Source organism: Juglans regia, chromosome 13 (assembly GCF_001411555.2).
Source record: "Juglans regia cultivar Chandler chromosome 13, Walnut 2.0, whole genome shotgun sequence".
Lineage (NCBI taxonomy): Eukaryota > Viridiplantae > Streptophyta > Magnoliopsida > Fagales > Juglandaceae > Juglans > Juglans regia.
Genome location: NC_049913.1, coordinates 7466335 through 7490216, shown reverse-complemented (window position 1 = coordinate 7490216; position 23882 = coordinate 7466335). Strand labels below are relative to the sequence as shown.

Sequence of the window (23882 nt, the reverse complement as noted above, 5' to 3'; positions counted from 1 at the left end):
GTTGACAACGAGGAATCCTGCTAAGGTGACAGTTATTTTCTTAAACAGATTTTCCGAAACTTTCTAAAATAAAATCGACCTTTTCCATTTTTTTTTTAAATTAAGAATTTAAAAGAAAAAACTATGTTGTTGAATGTCAAATTCAGTTGTCAAATGAGATGAAAGAAATAATAAAGAGGAGAGCGACGAATCAATTAAACAAGCCTGTCTCTAAGGTGAGAATATGCGACAATATTCGTCAATCCAATATGATATGAAATTATTAAGCTTGGATTTGATATAAATAGATTGAGGTTAAAACAGATTAATTCACTAAGATATAATTAATAAATAGATTAACCCGTTTAATCCAAAATCAATCCATAATAACCTATTTAAATATTATTTAAAATTTAAAATTTTGTTATTGTTAAGTTGTAATATTGGTATTTTTCATTATACTTGTATTTTTAGAATAATGCTAGATACAATCATAAATTGTGTAAGCGACGCACACTAATTTTGAAAAAGAATATGATTCATTGTTAAAAACTTATTTTTTCATATAAATTTTATATTTACTCATTTTTTTTTTTAAATGTACGATACTTGCATAGTTTATGACTGCATGTAACATTATTCATATTTTTATTGTTAGGATTGTAGTTTTAGATCTATGATCATATTTATTATTGCAGCCCTGCTAGGTACAACCGGCCATGCGGCATCATGTGCAACCGGCTGACATAATCTCATTTTTTATTCGTATATCTGCCATCTCTTTCCCATCAACTTTTACATTTAAAAAAAAAAAAAGTCAGTTGGCGTTGTCCATTCATATGCAATCTCCATTATCTCAAGGAGAGAAAGCAACTTCATTATTAGCCCAGGAAGTAGTAGCCCAATGTCGGTTAGTTCAACTCGCTCACCACCGAGAAGAGCCGCCGTACAATTTTAGCAAACTTCTAGAGAACTTATTTTTGAATCGTTGTTAGAGTGAAATTCGGAAAAATCATTTCATTCTTTCCATCTTTAACTTTTCATTGTTAGAGTGAAACTCGAAACATTTCAACTAAGAAGAAAAATGCCATTACTAGTTATCATTTTCTTCTTTTATTAAAAAAAAAAAAAAAAGAAAGGAAAATACTTACAGTCATTTCTGATAATGAGTTCAAATTTTAGAAAAAAATATTTGATATAATCTACAGCTACACTACCCACCAAGATAAGAACATGAAGATATTTGTGTGGAGGAGAGAGAAAGATATTTGTGCAGTACCTGCTTAAGCTAGCAAGAAGCTACTCTGAGTGATTTGGAGAGATGAAAGAGGAGAGGCACCTCAGAGGTGTGATCAAACGAGAAGAAAGGTTGGTTGGTGCATTCTCCACGCAGCTAATTAATTATTAGATGTATTTTGTAGGATCCCACATATGAACTTGCGTACTTGGATTTGAAGATAAACCTTATGGAACTTCTATCATTGTAATGCAAGAATTCGACCAGTTTCTGATGGAGAAATCAACTGGTGCGAGCTTGTCCAAGGTATTGAACTTCCTATAATTAAACTCGGGCTGCGTCGAAAAGAGACCTGAAAAAAGAGTGAAACTGTGAAATCGAGAGGAAGAAATAGAGAGGAATAAGAGGGTAGGAAAAATTTGACAGAGAGAAATTGAGAGAAAATAATGAAGATAGAGGTAAAAAAAAAATATTTTATCATCCGGTTTCGCAGAGGTTTTCCCAGCCGGTTGTAAATAGATTTTTTCTTATTATTGTAGGATTTATAATATTGATTTTATTACATGTTAAAATTTTAAAAATATTGGGTATTTTTTGTAAGTAGGTAGTTTTATTTTATAGATATGGTGACTACTAATAAATATAAATTTTAACTTTAATATGAAATTATGTCAATTAGACCAAATGAGTTATGTGTGATAGTTCAACTCATTTACATCAAATAGATTAAAATGAGTCGTGTTGTGTTGACTTATTTTTAATTAATTATTAAATAGATCAAAATGGGTGACACGACACTACGCGTTATTTAAATAAGTCGAGTTATGGTTTGAAACTTTGACGCATTTAATGTACGGGTCAAATTCGGGTTAACCTATATAGTTAAATGTTTATGACTTTACACGATACGAAAACGATCCGCACACACGAGTTGCCACTCCTACCTGTTTGGGTTTAAGTTTGGAAGTTTAAAAAATATTTTTAACGGCCTAAAAGCTCTTTTAAAGAAAAAATTATATGTTGGGTAAATTTATAAAAAGTGTTCTAAGCACCTAAAAAAACTAAAAGTCTATTTACAAAAAAAACATTGTTAAAAATCCAACCATTAATCCAAAAGTTATAGAATTGTTGGATATTAATTTGATTAAGCCTTTTAATTCTCATGATCATAATATTTTACTACGCTTTTGAATTCGACATTTACGGCGGCCCACTCTATCTACACTGACCTTATGGTAGCTATTTCCTTTTGACGGTTTCACTCATCTATTAATATCAAATGACTTAACACCATACTCATATATAGTACTAAGACATTTTAATCCAGTCTATAGGTTGCTTCCTTCGTGATTTGAACTTGTGATGTGATTTATGCCTTGATCGCAATTGCTAAAGATCCAATTATTGATCAAAAAGTCATAAAACTGTTGGATATTAATTGAAGCTTTTATTGAAAAGCTCGTGTAGATAACAAAAACTATTGTTACTAATTTAAAAGTGTTTTAAACGCATGCTTACCAAATAGTAAATAACTTTTTAATTATAGATCCTTATAATAAAATTCTATGATGAAAAACACTATTATAAAATATTATATTTCGTACCACAATCCAAATAGGCAAGAAGTGGTGTGAAGTCGCAATCCTTTGTTTACATCACCTCTATAAAAATAAGATCCATAATCGTCCACACTAATAGTGCCATTTAACATGATGTCTTTCGCATCTTTACTTCGTATTAGTAGGTGGGCATTTAAATAAAGTTTTTGGGTTATAAATTTTAATCAGCCACGTGGAAATTTCTCAAAGGTCCACTCATGCATAGAGCAAAGCTGTATGCTCTAAAAAAAAACATAGTACATAGATAATGACATGTCTTAATTTCGAAAAATTGTTGTGATAAGTAGTTAAAATTAGATACTCAAGGCAAGCTTGGCTTATAAACCAGGGAATGATACCATATCTTCTAAACTAAAATACAACACGACAACCTTAGTGAAAAATCAAAAGCTATATTATAATTGAAAAATATTATGTATCAGTTATTATTCGCTCTCATATTTTATATTTTTAATTTTTTTATAAAATATTGAATAATTTTTATTATTTGCAGAGTAAAAAATAATAAATAATAATTGACGGGAAGAATTTTTACAAAGAGGGTAAAATGGAGAAGTTGCATCCAAGTTTTGGGCTAACTTACCCCGTGAGCCCATCGCAAACGTGGGCTGCGTTTGGACACCAACTTTGAAAATTTTGAAATAATGACAGAGAGGCTGCCACATCATCAAATAATTGAGCAGACGCACTGCTGATGATACTCCTGTTGCGTCTCTAGTCGAATATTTTAAAAAAAAAAAATATTATCATAAGTTACTATTTATCATTTTATAAAAAATATTTAATATTTTATAAAAAAATTATAAATATAAAATGTAAAAATAAATAATAATTTATGTATAATAAATTTTTAATAATTATAAATTTAATATATCTTATAACTTTTAAGTTTTTGTACCGATAGTATTTATATTTTTTTTAGGGTATCCGGGAAGCAGTACTGTTGTTCTGGGCTGTCTGCACACGTAGCCCAGCTCATGCATAGGTCGAAAAACACGAGTTGACGTGTCCTTTTGGCTCTTTTTCTCTTGCATCTACAGCTCTTGTATACCTTCACTTTAACAAAATTATTATAATGCTCACATAAAAATTTTGTTAAATATATTTTATAATAAAAATAATTTTATAATATAACGTATGATATTAAAATTTATAAATTTATTTTTATAATAAAAATATTTTTTTATATTTAAACATTCATATTTAAATATTAAAATAAAATAATAAACATAATAAAAAATATATTAATTAAATAATGTCTGTTAAAATAATATATGAAGACTGTTTTTTAAAGGAAAGATATTTTCAGAATAAAGATGATTAATAATTATTAGTAATATCACTTTTCTTAATAATGGGAAATTTGAATTTCAAGAAAGATTAGCTTATAATTAATCATTTAGGATATCTGGCATCTTCTCCATTAATGCATTAGGATATCTGGCATTTTCTCCATAACAGCAAATCCGTGTTCTTTGGTTGAAGCAAAACATCGAAGCGTGTGAAAGGCGGAAAGGGTGGAACATATACAACTGAAAATCCGAGGGGGAAGCTGACGTGCAGGGCAGGGAGCGAGCAATAAGGGCTAGGTGTCTGTGTTGTAGAAGGCTAAGTGGCTAACCCCTGTTTGGTTGTTTCCGTGGGCCTTTTTTTCTCTTTTCTTTTCTCTCCGGCGAATCGGATCGCTACCTTTTTTTTTCTACCTGCATTTCCTCGTCTCGGCACTAAAAAAATATCGTCGCCTATTACTATCTACAACTGTTAGACCGCGCTTTAGACGCCAGGGGATTGCACAGGCCCTCCCAGTCTTTTAGGCTTGCCATTAGAACTCTCCCGAAGGTGATCATATAACCACTGTTTTTGTTCTCATATTGGATTTTTGACAATCGGGTATGATGTGTAGCCTGTTTCTCTCTCACACACTCTCTCTTTTGGCTTTGTTTTATTGGGTGTCAGTGACTCAGTGATCCATTGGTCTAATACCGATTACCAATATTCCCTGACCCATACATGACACCAAAGAGATCGGTTTGTTTAAACTGGGTTAGCATGCAAACAGATTTGATCGCTTGATCTGGGATCTGGTTTTCTCTATTTCAGGCTGGTTTTTAAGTGACGGAGAATTGCTACCAAATTTTGAGAGGAAACATGAGTGGAGCCGTGCTTGTGGCTGTTGCTGCTGCGGTTGGTAATTTGTTGCAAGGATGGGATAATGCGACTATCGCTGGTAATTTACTGTTTGAGACCTGTTCTGAAGACGAAAAATGCCTTTTGAATTTCTTTTTCGCAGTAAAAGTTGATTCTTTAGATTGAAAGGTTTATCGTGATTCAGTGGATTTGTGTTCTGTACTAATTGAATCTGCTTTTGGTTACTCATTGTCTTTCTTTTACATTTCAAAATTCTCAACTTTTTCTCTTTGGGAAAGCATAAGAGATTGAGCTATTAAATGACAAGCTTGAGAAACTTTTTTCTGTTTTTGCTGCAGGGGCTGTTTTGTACATAAAGAGGGAATTCAAATTAGAGAGTGAACCCACTGTAGAAGGGTTAATTGTGGCGATGTCACTTATTGGAGCCACTTTGATTACAACTTGCTCTGGAGCCCTAGCAGACTCGATAGGCCGCCGTCCTCTGCTGATAATCTCATCTGTCCTTTATTTTGTTAGTGGTCTTGTAATGCTGTGGTCTCCCAATGTTTATGTCCTATTATTTGCTAGGCTTCTAGATGGATTTGGAATTGGTTTGTCTGTTACTTTAGTTCCTGTTTATATATCGGAGACAGCACCACCTGAAATAAGGGGATCACTGAATACGCTTCCCCAATTCACTGGTTCTGGGGGAATGTTTTTGTCGTATTGCATGGTTTTTGGGATGTCTTTGATGAAATCCCCTAGCTGGAGGTTGATGCTGGGGATTATTTCTGTTCCTTCTCTTGTTTATTTTGCATTGACAATATTATTCTTGCCCGAGTCTCCACGGTGGCTTGTTAGTAAAGGGCGGATGCTTGAGGCCAAGCATGTTTTGCAGAGGCTGCGTGGCAGAGAAGATGTCTCTGGTTAGTTGTTCTTGGCTTTTTTTCCACGGAAATTATTAGTTGATGCCCATAAGTACAGACTGAATTACCATTTTATGGACTTTTGATGTTCGAGTGGGATCTTATATTGATATATGTTATGTTATAGTTTTCTGATTATGAATTCGGAAAGAACCTGAGTAGTTCGCTTCAGTATGCCTGTTTAGCTACATAGTGGAGAGAGAACCTGAGTATTTTACTTCAGCATGCCTCCCCTGGGATTAGTCGGGACACTGTGCTGATCCCGGACACCCAGTACCAATAAAAAAAAAGTTCACTTCAGCTGCCTGCGCTAAATAGCAGAGACAAACTAACCTTTAAATACCAAAATGTCATCATCTTTGACATTTTAGAATTCTTCATTTATTTTCTGGGTGATTATTTTCAAGCCCCACTTTTACTCGTGGATACTATATGTTAGAGTTTCTATGACTCTTGGACTTGAGCCCGCATTCTTTACAAACTAATATGAGTGCATACCACTATATGTGTATGTTTGTGTGTGCCTGAGGATGTGGATTAAAATTCTTACGCTAGAACCACAACAGGATAATCGCAACCATATGCCTTTAAACTGTGCCCCCTCCCCCACCCCCCTCCTTTCAAGTTATTATTTCTCTCACTTTATAAGGGTATATAAGGAAAATTTAATCATCATCTGACATTTGCTTCATTATATGGACTATTTGGCTACTAATGACACATCATTTGGATGATTTGGATCCTCCTTAAATGAACAGGTGAGATGGCTTTACTAGTTGAGGGTCTTGGAGTTGGGGGTGAAACATCTTTAGAGGAGTACATAATTGGCCAGGACAATGAGCTCGTGGATGACCAGGATCAAATTAAGATATATGCCCCGGAAGAGGGTCTTTCCTGGATTGCCAAACCTGTCACTGGACAGAGTACTCTAGGCCTTGTGTCTCGGCGTGGAAGCATGGCAAGTCGGAGTGGGCTTGTAGATCCTCTTGTCACCCTCTTTGGCAGTGTCCATGAGAAGCTCCCTGATACCGGAAGCATGCGAAGCATGCTTTTTCCACACTTTGGCAGCATGTTTAGCGTGGGAGGAAATCAACCTAGACAGGAAGAGTGGGATGAGGAGAGTCTTGCCAGAGAGGGTGAGGAGTATGCATCTGATGCTGTTGCTGGTGATTCTGATGATAATTTGCAGAGTCCACTGATCTCACGTCAGACAACGAGCCTTGACAAGGACTTGGGCCCAGCTCCCCATGGCAGCCTTTCAAGCATGAGGCATGGCGGTCTTGTGCAAGGAAACACTGGAGATAGCATGGGGATTGGTGGTGGTTGGCAGCTCGCATGGAAATGGTCTGAGAGAGAAGGGAAAGATGGCAAGAAGGAAGGGGGTTTTAAAAGAATTTATTTACACCAAGAGGGTGTACCTGCATCTCAGCGTGGGTCTCTAGTTTCTGTTCCTGGTGGTGATGCAGCAACAGAGGCTGAGTTCATCCATGCCGCTGCTTTGGTGAGTCAACCTGCTCTTTATTCCTCTGAGCTTTTGCATCAGCAGCCAGTTGGACCAGCTATGGTTCACCCATCAGAAACTGCTGCAAAAGGACCAAGTTGGAGTGATCTTTTTGAACCAGGAGTGAAACACGCATTGGTTGTTGGGGTGGGAATTCAAATACTTCAGCAGGTATGTATAGTATCTACCAGTAATATTACTGTTCCGTTAATTTATTCTACATAAATATTAAACAACTTCTTTCAGTTGATCTTTTTTGTAAATTTGCATGCATAGTGAAGCATCTCCTGCTATCCTCTCCACACTTTTTTTTTTTTGTTTTTTTGAGTTTTCCTGTTATAAGCTGGTTTTATTTTTCTCACTACAAAATGCTCCTCTGTTTACTTCATTTGTTCGAGCTGCTGATGAAATATATGTACACATGAATGCACTGACATGCATGCTCAGATAAGATTCCTTCATAAGAATTAGGAGGTATGAAGTATCAAAACTCATGCATGTTGATGGATTTGGTCTCAGAATTTTTTAGTGCTGGGACTAATATGGAATTCTGGGAGAATATTGTTATGGATGGGATAAGCAGGAGTTTATCTTGAGGACAATCCAAGATTGTGTAAAAATAAACTGGGGAAGTGTGGATTGTCTGACAAATTCAACTAGTCAACTTTTATATATTATCGGTCAATAATTATTGTACTGAAGCCTATTTTATTTGATAAATTAGAAAAATTAATAATGAACTAATTTCTTTTCTCTTTTCTTTGATAAATGCTAATATGCATTTCTTTTCTTTCCTTTTTCTTTCATATTGTGATGTTTATATTACATCTTATATATGCAGTTGACTTCCTTGTATCTCTAGAAAATCATGACTAGGCGTATGTCTTGTGTACATGGGCTATGCCTATTTCTATCAATAATATTTTTTACTGATAAAAAAACATATATGCAGTTCTCTGGAATAAATGGGGTTCTATACTACACACCTCAAATTCTTGAGCAGGCAGGTGTTGGAGTTCTTCTTTCAAACATAGGCATCAGTTCGGCTTCTGCATCTCTGCTCATTAGTGCACTAACGACTTTGTTGATGCTTCCTTGTATAGCTGTTGCCATGAGGCTCATGGATATATCTGGCAGGAGGTATTTTTTTTTCCACTCCACAATCTTTGTTATCTTCATTCAATGGACAAAAGTATACAAGTGTTACTGTATATGTAATCAGGTTGATGCAATGGGTACACTTGGTTTGGATTGGATGGTCTATGTTTTTGGTTACTGTGTTTGTGAGTTAGTTCTTTATGGTTGTTATTCATGAACATACACTTGTTGTAAGACTGATCAATATTTATATCTGACCAGTTTAATTAGGTATGTTTGGATGCTTAAAATGTCTCAAAATTTTGTGAATAGTAGTGAAATGGTTTGTAAATTCTCTACTGGTTTGTACAAAACAAGTGTGCTTTTCTCTCCGTACACTTTTGGCTTTTCTTGGTTTTTGTTGATTTTTTTTTGTTCTTGTTTCTGGAGTTTGGGTTGTCAATGGTGATTTAGCATGTAGTTCTGTTGGGTGTTAGGTTCAGATTGGTAGTCCAGTTTGGTGATTACCAAGTTGGTGTTTTTTTTTTGTTGTTGGTTTCGATGGGAATGTGCAGAGATGTTTTCATTGAACAGAAGTTATTCTCGTTTAGGAAGGAGAATGATAGATGGTGGAGTATAACTGAGAGTAGCCGTCGTGTAGTGAAATATGTATCATTGGATCAAGAAGCTTTGGGGTGGTTGGGCTTTACGGTGAAGGAGTGTGCTACTCCCTTGGTTTCGTCTGACTTTCTAAGAACACATAGGAAAGGAAACTCAGTGTTAATGGTGCAGAGGGGATGCAACCACAATGGCAGCTTTTTTTCCCTTTCGGAGTTTGGACACGATAAGAGGAGGGGTATGATAGTGGTATCGGAAGGGAGGAAGGGTGAGGGATGGAGGATATTTGAAGACACTATTAAGGAGCTCACTCTCTCCTCCTCTGTTTGGAGTGGGAGAAACAGAGGAGCCTGTGTTCTGGTGCCTTCTCAGGCAGGCAAGATGAAGGGGCACAAGGGAGGTGGAGATGCTCCTTCGTCGATGGCCTTGGGTTCACGATCGTACCGTGAAGTGGTGCAAAATATACTGCCTCACGTAGTGGTCCCAGACACGTCCAGTACAGAGATCGTGCGAAGAAAGAAGGGAGATGGCAGTGAACTGTTGGGGCTAAATGAGGATATATTGTTACGGTCGTTGGCTGAAATGGAGGAGAAGATTGGGTTTCTTTTAGAAGATATTTTTAGTCTTAAACGATGTGTTAAAGGGAAAGAAGTTATGAAGATGGGCTTGGGTCAGGTGGGTAAGGCTCATCATGCGCAGGCTGGGGTCGTAATGGGCCCTGGGCCTGGTCAACAGAGGTCTGGCCCAAAGAAAGCATGGGTGTCTCGGGTGCAGAACGAAATATCGGCCCAGACAACGTGCATCCCTCCTACGGCGCCGATACGCATAGTGCCGGACTCACCACCGGCACATAAACTTTCGCCGAACACCGTCGACTACCACAGTGAGTTTGTACAGGCATTACACTCCGGTACAGAAGTCGGCAAGTTGGTAGACACTGTCCAGATAGTGTGCTCTCCCGCGACGCTGATATGGGTTTCGCCGGACTCCACACTGACACAGAAATTTTCGCTGGACAATGTCGACCATCATGGTGAATCTGTTAACACATGCTCTGTGATTGGTGAGTCGGTAGAGGTGTCGGCAAAGGATGGGTCTTCGTATGTTGATCTCTCGTCATTGTCGCCTGGGGTTTTGAAGACACAGAGCCAGTCGCACGGGGTGGGGGAAGGCACTGATGCACTGCTTGTGTTGTCAAACATGTCGGAGCATGAAGTTTCATTACAGGGGCATGAAGTCTCGTTGTCGCCTGGGGTTTTGAAGAGACAGAGCCAATCGCAAGAGGTGGGGGAAGGCTTTGATGCGCTGCTTGTGCTGTCAAACATGTCGGAGCATGCACCAGTGGTGAACCAATTAATTTTGGCCGAATCTAGGGGTGAACCAATTTTAACTTGTAGCTCGGACTTGGCTTTATTTTCTTCTGATAGCATTGGAGAGGAGGGGGCTTCTCTAACTCCCCTGTGTACACTTCCTCCCAGCTCTAAATATGGGAGTTGTCCGTCAAATTGGGTTTTCAAGAAGGTAGAGGAGATTCAAGCAGTGATAGGGATTTCTTTTGGAGGTTATGAAGAACAATTCAAGGCCCTTCTTATAGCACTTGAAGCTAGCCATTCCAAATCAGCTTCAAAGCAGGATAGAGAACTTAGACGGCTAACTTGTTCCATTAACTATGATGCAAAGGAAGGGAGTGGAGGAAGGGATAGATTGAAAGGGAGGGGCAATCTAGGTTTCTTATGAAGCCTAAGATTTTATCATGGAATGTACGTGAGCTCAATGATCGCAATAAACGCCTTCGTATCAAATCTTTATTGCGGATGTGGAAGGGGGATGTGGTTTGTTTTCAAGAAACAAAGTTACAATTCATTGATAGAAGAATTGTACGAAGTTTATGGGGGTGCTCGTATGTGGGTTGGGCTTATTTGGCTTCTTTGGGAGTCTCAGGAGGAGTTCTAATAATGTGGGATAAAAGAGTGGTATAGGTGATTGAGGAGTGTATTAGAGATTTCGCGGTTGCGACGCTGTTTAAAAATGTGGTTAATGGATGGGAATGGGCATTTGCAGGTTCCTATGGTCCTAATGTGGACAGGGACAGGAGAAGGTTGTGGGAGGAGTTGGCGGGCGTATATTCACTATGGGAAGTGCCGTGGTGCTTGGGGGGTGATTTTAACATTACGCGGTTTCCTAGCGAACGTTCAGAGCATGTCCGAAATTCTGCGGCTATGGAGGATTTTTCCGAGTTTATCTTTGATATGGATCTCATGGATCTCCCTCTGGTAGGAGGAGAGTACACCTGGTCAAACGGGAGGGTTTGGTCGAGATTGGATAGATTCCTTATCTCTCCCTCGTGGGAAGCCCACTATTCGGAAGTAAGCCAGAAACGGTTAGCTCGAGTTAGCTCAGATCATTTCCCTATTCTTCTAGACTGCGGGGGTATTCACAGGGGTCGCCGATATTTTAAGTTCGAAAACATGTGGCTATCAGCGGATGGGTTTGTAGAGAAGGTGAGTGCTTGGTGGTCATCATATCAGTTTGTTGGTACTCCAAGTTTCATTCTTGCAGACAAGTTAAAGGCGCTGAAACAAGACTTGAAGAAGTGGAACTTGGAAGTGTTTGGTCATATTGACGATCAGAAGTCTGCAATGTTGGAGGAATTGCAAGAGTTAGAGTGCAAAGAACTAGGGGGAGATACTTCGGAGGAGGTGGTTTTGAGGAAGGGTATAGTTATGGCAAACTTGGAAAGAGTTTTGTTGGCAGAAGAGATTTCACGGCGTCAAAAATCCAGGGCCCTTTGGTTGAAAGAAGGGGATAGGTGCACTAAGTTCTTTCACAAAGTGGCTAATTCACACCAGCGTAACAATGATATTGAGTCGCTTCAAGTAGACTCTCAGGTGATTTCTTCCCCTCCCGAGCTAGAAAACCATATAGTACACTATTACGAGAACCTTATCACGGAATCGGAATCTTGGAGGCCGAAGCTTGATGCCTTGCATTTTGAGGCAATTGACTCACAGAGAGCGTGTGATATAGAGAGACCTTTTGCAGAAGAAGAGATTTACAAGGTCATCTCTGGTATGAATAAGGATAAAGCACCAGGTCCGGATGATTTCTCAATAGGTTTTTTCTAAACTTGTTGGGATATTGTGAAAGGTGATGTAATGCAGGTCTTTAATGAATTTCATTCTTCTCAAAAGTTTGAAAAATCTTTCAATGCGACCTTCATTGCTCTCATTCCCAAGAAACACGGGGCTTTGACTATTGAGGACTTCCGTCCAATAAGTCTGATCGGTAGCATGTATAAGATTATTGCGAAGGTTCTGGCCAACTGGCTTAGCCTGGTGTTAGAGCATATCATTTCCAAATCTCAGAACGCATTTATTCGGGGGAGACAAATTCTTGATTCAGTACTTATTGCAAATGAGTGTTTGGACCACAGACTTCGGGAGGGAGGATTAGATGTTGTTTGCAAGCTTGACATGGAGAAGGCGTATGATCATGTGAACTGAGAATTTCTCTTATACTTGCTTGAGAGGTGTGGTTTTGGGGTTAGATGGAATTCATGGATACGTCATTGTATTTCCACGGCCCGATTCTCAGTTCTAGTCAACGGCACACCTGCTGGTTTTTTTGATAGTTCACGGGGTTTGCGACAGGGAGATCCTTTATCCCCACTTTTATTTGTTATAGTTATGGAGGCGTTAAGTAGGATGATGCAGGCTGTTGTTGGAGGAGGGTTTTTAGCTGGTTTTCAGGTGGGCAATGGCTCGGGTGGCCCTATTATCATTTCACATCTCATTTTTGCAGATGATACTTTAGTCTTCTGCGAAGCGGATAATAGCCAAATTCAAACACTACGAGCATTGCTACTTTGCTTCGAAGCAGTGTCAGGGCTCAAAGTGAATCTAGGTAAGTCTGAAATGGTTCCTGTGGGTGCGGTTCCTAATATCCTCAGTTTAGCAAGCCTGCTGGAATGTAAAGTGTCTTATTTTCCAATGAAATATCTGGGCCTTCCATTGGGAGCAACGTTTAAGAATAGAGCTATTTGGGATGGGGTGATGGAGAAGATAGAGAAAAAGGTTGGCTGGATGAAAACGAGTATATTTATCAAAAGGGGGTCGCCTCACTCTTATTAAGAGTACACTCACTAACCTTCCCACATACTTTCTATCCTTATTTCCTATGCCTGCAGAGGTGGTAAATAGGATGGAGAAACTTTTTAGGGCATTTGATGTAGGGTAGAAATGAGACAAGAGGTAAAGCAGAATATTAAGAGAATAGAGAAGAGAAAAGAACGAGAGAGGAGGGAGGGAGGAGAAGAAGACAATCGGGACTGAAGGGTGCGGCTAGCGCATCAGTTTTTCCATTCAAAATCAACTGACTACAAAATTCCTTCAAATGTCTTTAAGTAGTAGGGCAACACAAACCCTAAATGAAATAACTAACACATTAATAAAATGACAAAAATAGAAAATGTCTTTAAGTAGTAGGACAATACAACCCTAAATAAAATAGACAAAACATTAATAAAATAACTAAAACATTAATAGAAGGAGATGTCCTCATCAACTCTCTCGGGGTGGAAAAAGCTTGATTCTGCCAAGTTGATGAGTCACACTAAGGCTGCAATCAATCACCCAACCATAAGCTAAGTGGTTGAGCACGCTTCTTCCGACGGCCATAAACACATGTGAGTGGAGGTCTGAATCTGGTGTCTCTACCCACTTCTCTAGAACAGGTGGCTGGTGACCCAGGCAAAGGAAGATCCTGCTGGCCCCGATAAAGCTCCAATAAATCTGGATCAAGCTGCTGTAGTGTCTCTCTGGGAATCCATGTACAGTCAGAATCTGGTCGATCGACCCAACGAATAAGGAAACGTTGAACCTCTCCATCATTGGTCAACACAATCTGTTCATCTAGAATAGTATCAATTTTATCTGTGTGTGCTGTGATGGATGGTAGTGGATTAGGAGTTACAAAAGGTTCAGGATCAAGGCTCACAGATGGAGGCAGAAAAGGATCACTGGAGGGATTGAAATGGCCTTTATAAGCAACTAAGTCCTCAACATTGAAAGTAGGGTGGTAACCAAAATGTGATGGAAGATCAATAATGTATGCATTTGGACCAACACGCTTTAAAATTTTAAAAGGACCAGCACTACGTGCTTGCAATTTGGAAGCAGATCCAGGTGGACGCCGTTCCGGTCTAATTCGAATCATAACATAATCCCCAACTTTAAATTCAACATGTCGTTTATGCAAATCAGCTTGCAGTTTATATGATGCATTACTAGCCTCAAGTTGTTTATTGATCTCAATATGCAAGTCATGAAGATGTTGAACAAAAGCCTCAGCTGACACAGATACATGAGCATGAGGAGACATGGGAATAAGGTCTAAAGGCTTCCTAGGTTTGTAGCCATGAACAACTTCAAAGGGACTCATACCTATAGACCGATTCACCGAACTGTTATATGCAATCTGAGCTGTAGGGAGGATCAAATCCCAATTCCTAAGATTCTCCTGAACCAGACATCTTAATAAGTTGCCAAGACTGCGGTTGACAACTTCAGTTTGACCATCTGTCTGGGGGTGGTAAGCAGTGGAGAATTTCAATTTAGTGCCAACCATATGCTATAGGGTTCTCCAAAAATGACTTGTGAAGCGAACATCCCTATCTGACAGAATGGTTTTAGGAAGACCATACAACTTGACAATCTCGTTAAAGTACAACCTAGCGACCTTAGACGCATCTGAAGTTTTGCTACAAGGAATAAAGTGAGCCATTTTTGAGAAACGGTCCACTACAACAAAAATAGAATCATACTTCTTCAGAGTGCGTGGAAGTCCCAACACAAAATCCATACTAACGTCTTGCTAAGGACAACTAGGGACAGGAAGGGGTGTGTAGAGATCAGTATTTTGTCGCTTTTGTTTGGCTAATTGACAAGTGTTACAGGTGCTAACTATCTTAGCCACATCTCTCTTCAAGCTAGGCCAATAGAATTGACGTTCAATCTCTTCTATGGTCTTATTACGTCCAAAATGTCCAGCCAAGCCTCCAGCATGAACTTCCCAAACTATAAAGTCTCTAACTGAAGTCCGGGGAATACACAACTTATTGGTTTTAAAAAGATAACCATCCTCCAAACGGAAACCATCAGTGGTATCCGACTGCCCGCTTTTCAAAGCGAAAAAAGTATCCCTAAAATCAAGACAAGACTCATACTCTTCCTTAAGTCTTTCAAAACCTATGACCTTGACATTCATGATAGACAAAAGGGAGATACGGCGGCTCAAGGCATCAGCTGCTTGGTTCTCAACGCCCTTCCTATGCTTTAAAGCAAAAGAATAAGCTTGCAAATACTCAACCCAACGGCCATGCCTAGAATTCAATCTTTTCTGGGAATTGAGGTAACGGAGGGCCTCATGATCTGAATAAAGAACAAACTCCTGAGGTAGCAAATAATGGCGCCAATAGCGCAAAGCTTGCACAACCGCGTACAGTTCCTTATCATAGGTAGAGTACCGTTGTTTGGCATCATTTAACTTCTCACTGAAATAAGCAACAGGGTGGCGTTCCTGGCTAAGAACTCCACCTATTCCTACCCCTGAAGCATCACACTCAACCTCAAAAACTTTGGAGAAATCAGGAAGTCGCATGACAGGAGCTTCCGTCATTCGCTTCTTGACTAACTTAAAAGCCTTAGCCGCTTCCGATGTCCACTGAAATTCTCCCCTCTTCATGCACTCCGTGATAGGAGCCATGATTGTGCTAAACCCCTTAATAAAACGACGATAAAATGTAGCCAGACCATGAAAACTCCTGACATCATGTATAGTCTTGGGCTCAGGCCAACCAACAATGGCCTGAATCTTTGTGGGGTCAGCAGATACTCCAGTAGAAGACACAATGAATCCTAGGAAGACAACCCGATCGGTGAAGAAAGAACATTTCTTCACATTAGCATACAGATTTGTCTCACGAAGAGTGGAACAAACCTGTGTGAGATGATCTAGATGTTGTTCCTTAGTCCTACTGTAAACGAGAATGTCATCAAAGTAGACGACGAGGAACTTACCCATGAAAGGCCGAAGAGCTTGTGTCATCACTCTCATAAAAGTACTTGGGGCATTGGTTAGTCCAAAAGGCATGACCAACCACTCATAAAGGCCGTCCTTCGTCTTGAAGGCAGTCTTCCACTCATCACCCTGGCGAATCCTAATTTGGTGATACCCACTCTTTAAATCAATTTTCGAAAATATTGTGGCACCAACCATCATATCCAACATATCATCAAGCCTAGGGATGGGAAATCGATATTTCACTGTGATCCTATTAATGGCACGACTATCAATGCACATCCTCCAAGAACCATCTTTCTTAGGAGTCAAAAGGGTAGGAACTGCACAAGGACTTAAACTCTCACGGATAAAGCCTTTGTGAAGAAGTTCACCCACTTGTCTTTGGAGCTCAGCATGCTCAGTGGGATTCATCCTATAATGAGGCAAGTTGGGAAGGGACGCTCCTGGGACGAGATCTATGGCATGTTGAATATCTCGTAGAGGAGGTAAGTGGTCAGGGAGGTCTTCAGGGAAGACATCCCGAAACTCCTGAAAAAATGATTGGGCCTCATCAGGGACCACTACTGGAGATGCCAAAGGAACCTCCATAACAACTACAGCAAACACAACAGGAGCACTCACGAGTGCACGCTCAAACTCCGTAGAGTTAATGATATTTAACCCTTTTCGTTCCACAATTTTCTTTGTTTGTTGTGACCCAACAAGTTTTGGAGGTAAAGGGTTAAGATGAATCTTCTTTCCATTAAACACAAAGGAACATGAATTGGATCGACCATGGATAGTCACATCTAAGTCGAATAACCAAGGCCTGCCAAGAATGACATGACCGACATCCATAGGAATGACGTCACACCATATACGATCCTTATACTCTAAGAACTGGATAGGAACCAGACAACGCTCTTTCACAGCTATGGAAGAGGTATCAACCCAAGAAACACTATAAGGCTGAGGGTGAGGTACTGGTTGTAATCCAAGACGGGACACAGTAGCCACAGAAACCGCATTAATGCAACTCCCACTATCCACAATGATTTTGCAACCCTTATCATTGATTTTGATATAAGTATGAAAGATGGCATGACGGCGCCAATCATCAGCACCTTTTGGTTGGGTAAGGGTGCAACGTACAACACTTAATCTGGGTGTGTCGGGAGCATAAGGTACAAAACTTAAATCCACAGGAAAGGCTCGGATACAACCTAAGAAGGTACCCTCATCATCACCTAGATCACCAAACTCTTCAAGATTAGGCTCATAGACTTGCTCTTCTAACAGTTCCTCAACTATACTCTCATGTTCCTCAATGACTAGGGTTCGACTAGGACAATTGGAAGAAATGTGACCAAAACCCTTACATTTGAAACACTGCAAGCGGGAGGAAGTCCTTGGAACTTCAGGACCTTTACCCTTATTTTCCCATGCGGGGGACACATTAGATGGCGGAGGTCCTAAGAGAGACTTAGGGGAAAGGGTGGGCGCTGGGGTGATGGAAGGGCGGTTGTCACCGCGCCTTCCATACGGAGTCCTCATGACTGACTCATAGTCTCGGACTAAAGAGTAAGCATGGTCAAGTGTAGCGACACCCCGAAGGACAAGCTCACGTCTAAGGTCATCCTTTAAGCCTTGTCTAAACCTACTCAAAGTCATGGCCTCATCCTCAATAATATGACATCTCATTCGGAATTCATCAAATTGAGTGACATACTCGGTCACTGGCCGATTGCCCTGTGTAAGGGCATTCCATTGGTCCAACAAATTACCCCTGTAAGATTGGGGCAGGTATTTCTCTTGAAGACGACGCTTCATTTCTTCCCAACTCCCAACAGGAGGCGCATGACGCCTCTCAAGGAGATCCTCTACACTTTCCCAAAAGAGTTGGGCAGTGCCAGTTAGTTTCAGGCTAGCAAATTGAACTCTTCGATCTTCAGGGACTCTATACCAGGTAAAGAAACGATCCATATCCCTAATCCATTGAGTAAAAACTCGAGGATCTAAGCAACCATCAAAAGTAGGGGCCTCTAGCTTAATGTTTCTGAATAGACGCTCCTCGTGGCGAGTAGGGGACTGAGTACCTTGGCGGTAATGGTCTCGTTCTCGCTCACGATCATAATCCCTACCCCCATGATCATGTCTGACATGTTGTCGATCACCTCGTCGACGACGATGGCGTCTATTTTGGGACACTTTAGAGTTGTCAGACGAATGAGGGAGTTCCTCAAAATTGTTCAACCTAGCAGCTAGGTCCCTGTTCTCCTCACGAGTAGCAGCCATCTCAGTTTGGACAGCCGCTAATTGAGTTTGTACATGTTGCTGGTTATTGGCTAATTGAGCTAATTGCCGAGTGAGGGCATCAAATTGGGAAGGGTCCATGGTAAAAGTACTGGAACTAGAGGTGACAAGACGACCACTACGCAACTGCATGCAATGCAACACTCGCTAAATGAAGTGCAATGGAGATCAATGAACAAAAATGCAAGCAATGAAAATATCAACCTGAGCAATTTTTTTTTTTTTTTTTTTTGGGATTACGTAAATCCAAATACGGCAAGCAACTAATGCTAATATTTAAAATGACAAAAGCAAAGACCAAATACTAATCAAGAAAATCCAATCACATAGGATTTTTTTTTGAATAAGTAATGAAGAAACGAAGAACAAGAGTTTGGTCTTATGAAGATGAGAGAATGGGAATATAAAATCCAAGAGTTGACTAAATTGGGCTGCAGCAAGTATGGGAATAAAAATAACCACGGAAACTAAGTTAACAAAAGATCCAATCAAGTGGGTCTGGAAAATTTACTACTGGTAGCACAGCACAGAAAAACAATTGATACAATTTTTTTAAAAATAAACCGATTGTATAAAACCAAATAAAGAGATAGTTAAAACTTCCCTCGTGTTGATAACTGTGCACACTCGTTGAAAAGTCACGCGCGGAACTCCGACTCCCTCTCTTTATTCCTTTTGCGTTCGGCTGTTTCTCTGCTGGAAGTCGCGCGAGGGGAGAAGACCGAAGGAGAGTTAGGCGTCTGGTCGAGGAAGAAGAATCGGAGCTGAGATGCTGTGTTTCCGGCGTCGTCTGCCTCAAATCTAGTGGTTTGCGTTCGGCTGTTTCTCTGCTGGAAGTCGCGCGAGGGGAGAAGACCGAAGGAGAGTTAGGCGTCTGGTTGAGGAAGAAGAACCGGAGCTGAGATGCTGTGTTTCCGGCGTCGTCTGCCTCAAATCTAGTGGTTTCGACGAGGTCTGTACTGTTTTCTCTTTTTTTTTTTTTTGGTATCTGTTGTCTCTGTGTATCTCGGTACTGGGTATTTCGGGAGAGGCCGAGGGTGAGACAGAGGTAACGGGGAGGGTCGAATCACTGAAGAGAACCCAGTTCTCAGCAAGGTCTTCGACGGGCTTTGCTTTGGCTTGGATCGAAGGGAACTCAGGTGGGTGGGTTTTCGGCGCTGGTTTTCGGAGGAAGGAGATGAAATGAATGGCGCTAGTTTTCGGAGGAAGGAGATGAAGCGAATGGCTCGGTATTGTTTGAGAAAACAATACAACCGGCTCTTGATACCAATATGATGTAGGGTAGAAATGAGACAAGAGGTAGAGCAGAATATTAAGAAAATAGAGAAGAGAAAAGAACGAGAGAGGAGGGAGGGAGAAGAAGAAGACAATCGGGACTGAAGGGTGGCGGCTAGCGCATCAGTTTTTCCATTCAAAATCAACTGACTACAAAATTCCTTCAAATGTCTTTAAGTAGTAGGGCAACACAAACCCTAAATGAAATAACTAACACATTAATAAAATGACAAAAATAGAAAATGTCTTTAAGTAGTAGGGCAATACAACCCTAAATAAAATAGACAAAACATTAATAAAATAACTAAAACATTAATAGAAGGAGATGTCCTCATCAGCATTCTTATGGGGAGGCATGGGGGAGGAGAAGAAATTTCATCTGGTTAGATGGAAAACAGTTTGTGTCTCAGTTGTGAATGGAGGTTTGGGAGTGTGTAACTTGAGGACTTTTAATAAAGTTTTATTGGGAAAATGGCTTTGGAGATATCACTTGGAGGAAGGAGCATTGTGGAAGGAAACTGTTGATGCTAGATATGGCGTCGCTAGGGGAGGGTGGTGTTCCAACGAAGTAAGAGGGGGATATGATGTGGGTTTATGGAAGTTTATAAGGAAGGGGTGGCCATGCTTCGCAAATCAAATCTGTTTTGTAATTGGTGAGGGCAATCGAATAAGTTTTTGGCGGGACATGTGGTGTGGAGATCAAACTTTGGAAAGGGTTTTTCCGGCTCTATATCGTATTGCAGTTAATAAGGAGGCGTCAGTAGCGGAAGTGCGACTATTTTCTCATGGCTCGTATCAGTGGAACATTCTCTTTAGTAGAGATTTACATGACTGAGAATTATCTATTGTTGCAGATTTTTTCAGATTACTATATTCTACACGGACCCCTATAGCACAACGTGATCGTTTGAAATGGAGATCTAACAATCACAAGTTATGCACAGTGAAGGCGTATTATAACATCTTGACATCTCAAGATAATACTCCATTTCCCTTGAAGAATATTTGGAGGTCTCGTGTGCCTTCTAGAGTAGCTTTTTTTGTTTGGAGTGCCGCCCTTGAGAAGATATTGACCACGGATAACTTGAGAAAGAAATGATGTGTAGTCATGGAGTGGTGTTACATGTGTAGAAAGAATGGAGAATCGGTGAACCATCTCTTACTACATTGTGAGGTAGCAAGGGCATTGTGGGATGAGATTTTTCAAAGGGTTGATTTAGCTTGGGTTATGCCTATGAGGGTGGTGGACCTGTTGAGTTGTTGGAGGAAGATGCAAGGTTGTCATCAAGTGGCAATGGTATGGAAGATGATTCCGTCGTGCATCATGTGGTGTATTTGGACGGAAAGGAATGCGCGCACTGGCCGAGTTGAAGAAATATTTGTTCCACACATTATTGTCTTGGCTTTCCGCCATTGTATTGCAGGGGGCAATGTTCATGATTTTTTGTCTTTAATCTATCGCACGTAGAATGTAATTAGGTGTTCTTTCGTATACTTCCTGTGTACATGGGCTATACTTATTTCACTCATATATATAATATTGATATTTTACTTATCAAAAAAAGAAATGGTTTGAGTGAAGATGTTTTATTGGATTTTGGGAAATGAGAGAGAAAAAGTTGGATAAAAAATATTTTATAAAATAAGTATTGTATTGGAGTTTGTGAAAGTGAATAGATGAAGTTAAGAAGTTATTTGAGCATAATTTTTTAATATTATTTATGTTTTGAAGTTTGTAAAAGTTGTATCGATTTTTGTATGTGAGTAATGATTAGATGAAAATTTTAAAATTGAAATAGATAAGTATTTTGTGTTTGAGTGATATTTGAGAATGATGTTATGAGAAATTTTGGGAATGTTTGGTGTTACCCAAACATGCCCAGTCTCTCTGCTTGACCTGCCTCGCTCCTAATGAAATAAATTCTCTGTGGTTGTCTGAGGAATATTACAAAAAGGGGTCTACACATTCAATGAATCAAATATATATGTTCATAATGAATCAGATTCCCTCCTGACCGACCTAACTGATAATGTGTAGCTGGGCATACATCATGAACTTTTAGCAGGATTGCCCCAGTTTGGGTTGAGTGCAGGGTGATCATCTGTCAAAATGCCGAAGTACTATCCCTATGTCTGAATTATATTTCAAAGTGATAAAGATTTCATGTGCATTTATGGATTAATATACTGACTATTGTATTTGATTAATGTAAAAATTCCTAAATGATGGTGGGAAGCCGTTTGTAAAGGAATCTGACAATTGGAGTTTAGCACTCGCATGGTAATTTAGACTTCTTTTCCTGTAACTGGAGCATACGGACATGTGTAGACATGTCTTAAATAACTACTCATTTTGCCACACAAATATCTCATCTAATCTGGCCAGAAAGGTAAAGAAACATAAGTGAATGGTCCTCCTTTTAAAGTGATTGTGTGGCTGATTTACATAGCCTGGAGTGCCATGTAGTGATGCAGTCCTTTCTAGAGACTAGTTATAGGGACTATGGACTTCTGATGACGACGATGGCTTCTTTTTTCCCTGATTGCCAGGTTAACTTTATTTAGATGTTGAAACTTTAAGAATCACAAGCAGCTTTAGTCACAATGCTTGGTGCCCCTTTTTTGTGAGACTGTTTTCCTATGGGAAGAAATGCTGAACACATACTGAAATTGTTTTTTTTTTTTTAATTTTTAATTTTTAATTTTTTACTTTTTTCTGTAACATTGTGCTCGAACCAAAGAAGTTTTACTTGTTGTATATGATGAGTGGTAACATTCCTTGACATTTATTTTGTCATAAGGATGCCTACTATACTATTTCCATAAATTCTTGTAGTTGTGGCTCAAATACCCTTGGAATGAAATGGAAGACACCACTACCACTAAATGCAATAGACCACGTCAACATAAAATCACTATCTCAAATTCTACTGATTTGAATTTACTGCCTTAGAATAATGCAAATGAATGTACGGTTCCCTTCAACTTTTTTTTTTTTTGGGTTCACCTTAATGTTTGCTTTTTGGTTTACCCATTGCAGGAGTTTGCTTCTCAGCACGATCCCTGTATTGATATTATCTCTCGTAATCTTAGTCATTGGAAGCCTTGTGGATATGGGAAGTGTCGCGAATGCATCAATCTCAACTGTGAGTGTTGTGCTTTACTTCTGCTGCTTTGTCATGGGGTTTGGACCAGTCCCCAACATACTCTGTGCAGAAATCTTCCCCACCCGAGTTCGAGGCCTCTGCATTGCCATATGTGCCCTCGCATTTTGGATAGGTGACATCATTGTCACCTACACACTCCCAGTGATGCTCAAATCCATTGGCCTTGCTGGTGTTTTTGGCATGTATGCAGTTGTGTGCCTCATATCGTGGGTGTTTGTTTTCATGAAAGTCCCAGAAACCAAGGGCATGCCCCTTGAAGTGATTACTGAGTTCTTCTCCCTTGGTGCGAAGGAGGCTGCAGCCAGCTAGAACAACCGACATGATCACTGATGGATTGAAATTTTGGATGTGTTTTAATCTTCATTTGGGTTCTTTTTACATCTATTTCTTGGTGTTTTCCGCAAAAAAAAAAAGATTTTTTTTTTGTTCGCTTGTTAGTATATACCTGTTATGAATGACTTTGAATTTGCTTTCTCTGCTCTTTGTTCATACGAGAATGTTGAATTCCTTCTTGTAATGCTCTAGAGGGGATGGCGTGCATAGGAACAGGACTATTGGTCTTGATGACAGGTCGAGGGTTGGGGATGGTTTATGGGAAGTGTGTTATGGTGGGAGAAGTGTGAATTGCAAATTTTAGTTACGAAAATTACGAAAATAACATCTGTAATTAAGTCGACATATTTTGATTAGAACCTTAAAAATACCTCACTGTTTGTAAGTTGCCAAATTATTTTCAAACCGAAGTGATGTTTTAGTGGAATGTGGGCCATATGTTTGAATGGAACTTAATGGTGAGATGACTGGATACCAGTAACAGTTTGGCATATACATATCATGCTTGCCTACGAGATAAAGCATATCACTGAACAACAAAATCCAGATTCCATGCAGTGGAATGTAAATCGTACAAATTCCAAAAATTTACGTCCATAATTAGTAATTACGAGTTTGAATGTTTTTACAAGAATCGTCTCGTCGAACCCG

The 23882-nt window shown here is 39.6% G+C and overlaps 1 protein-coding gene across 3 annotated transcripts; it reads left to right on the top strand.

Annotated features, from left to right (window-relative positions):
- The first annotated feature begins 4273 nt into the window (after positions 1-4273).
- On the top strand, positions 4274-23658 carry LOC108997404 (monosaccharide-sensing protein 2-like). 3 transcript variants are annotated; one of them, XM_018973653.2, is made up of 6 exons: positions 4274-4674; positions 4936-5062; positions 5322-5888; positions 6647-7560; positions 8342-8529; positions 22772-23658. In XM_018973653.2, exons 2-6 carry the CDS (start codon positions 4984-4986, stop codon positions 23205-23207), a joined length of 2184 nt encoding a protein of 727 aa, XP_018829198.1. In that variant the 5' UTR covers positions 4274-4674; positions 4936-4983; the 3' UTR covers positions 23208-23658. The 3 variants fall into 3 exon arrangements, with proteins under 3 accessions (XP_018829198.1, XP_018829197.1, XP_018829199.1); XM_018973652.2 differs by having other exon boundaries at positions 4284-4674; positions 4792-5062; XM_018973654.2 differs by having other exon boundaries at positions 4284-4725.
- The last annotated feature ends 224 nt before the right edge of the window (positions 23659-23882 follow it).

Excerpts from the sequence above, each read along its gene's own strand:
- LOC108997404 (XM_018973653.2), top strand. The coding sequence starts at position 4,984 with ATGAGTGGAGCCGTGCTTGTGGCTGTTGCTGCTGCGGTTGGTAATTTG. Across the intron at positions 5,063-5,321 it reads GGATAATGCGACTATCGCTG|GGGCTGTTTTGTACATAAAG; the intron begins GTAATTTACTGT and ends TTTTTGCTGCAG. Across the intron at positions 7,561-8,341 it reads GAATTCAAATACTTCAGCAG|TTCTCTGGAATAAATGGGGT; the intron begins GTATGTATAGTA and ends ACATATATGCAG.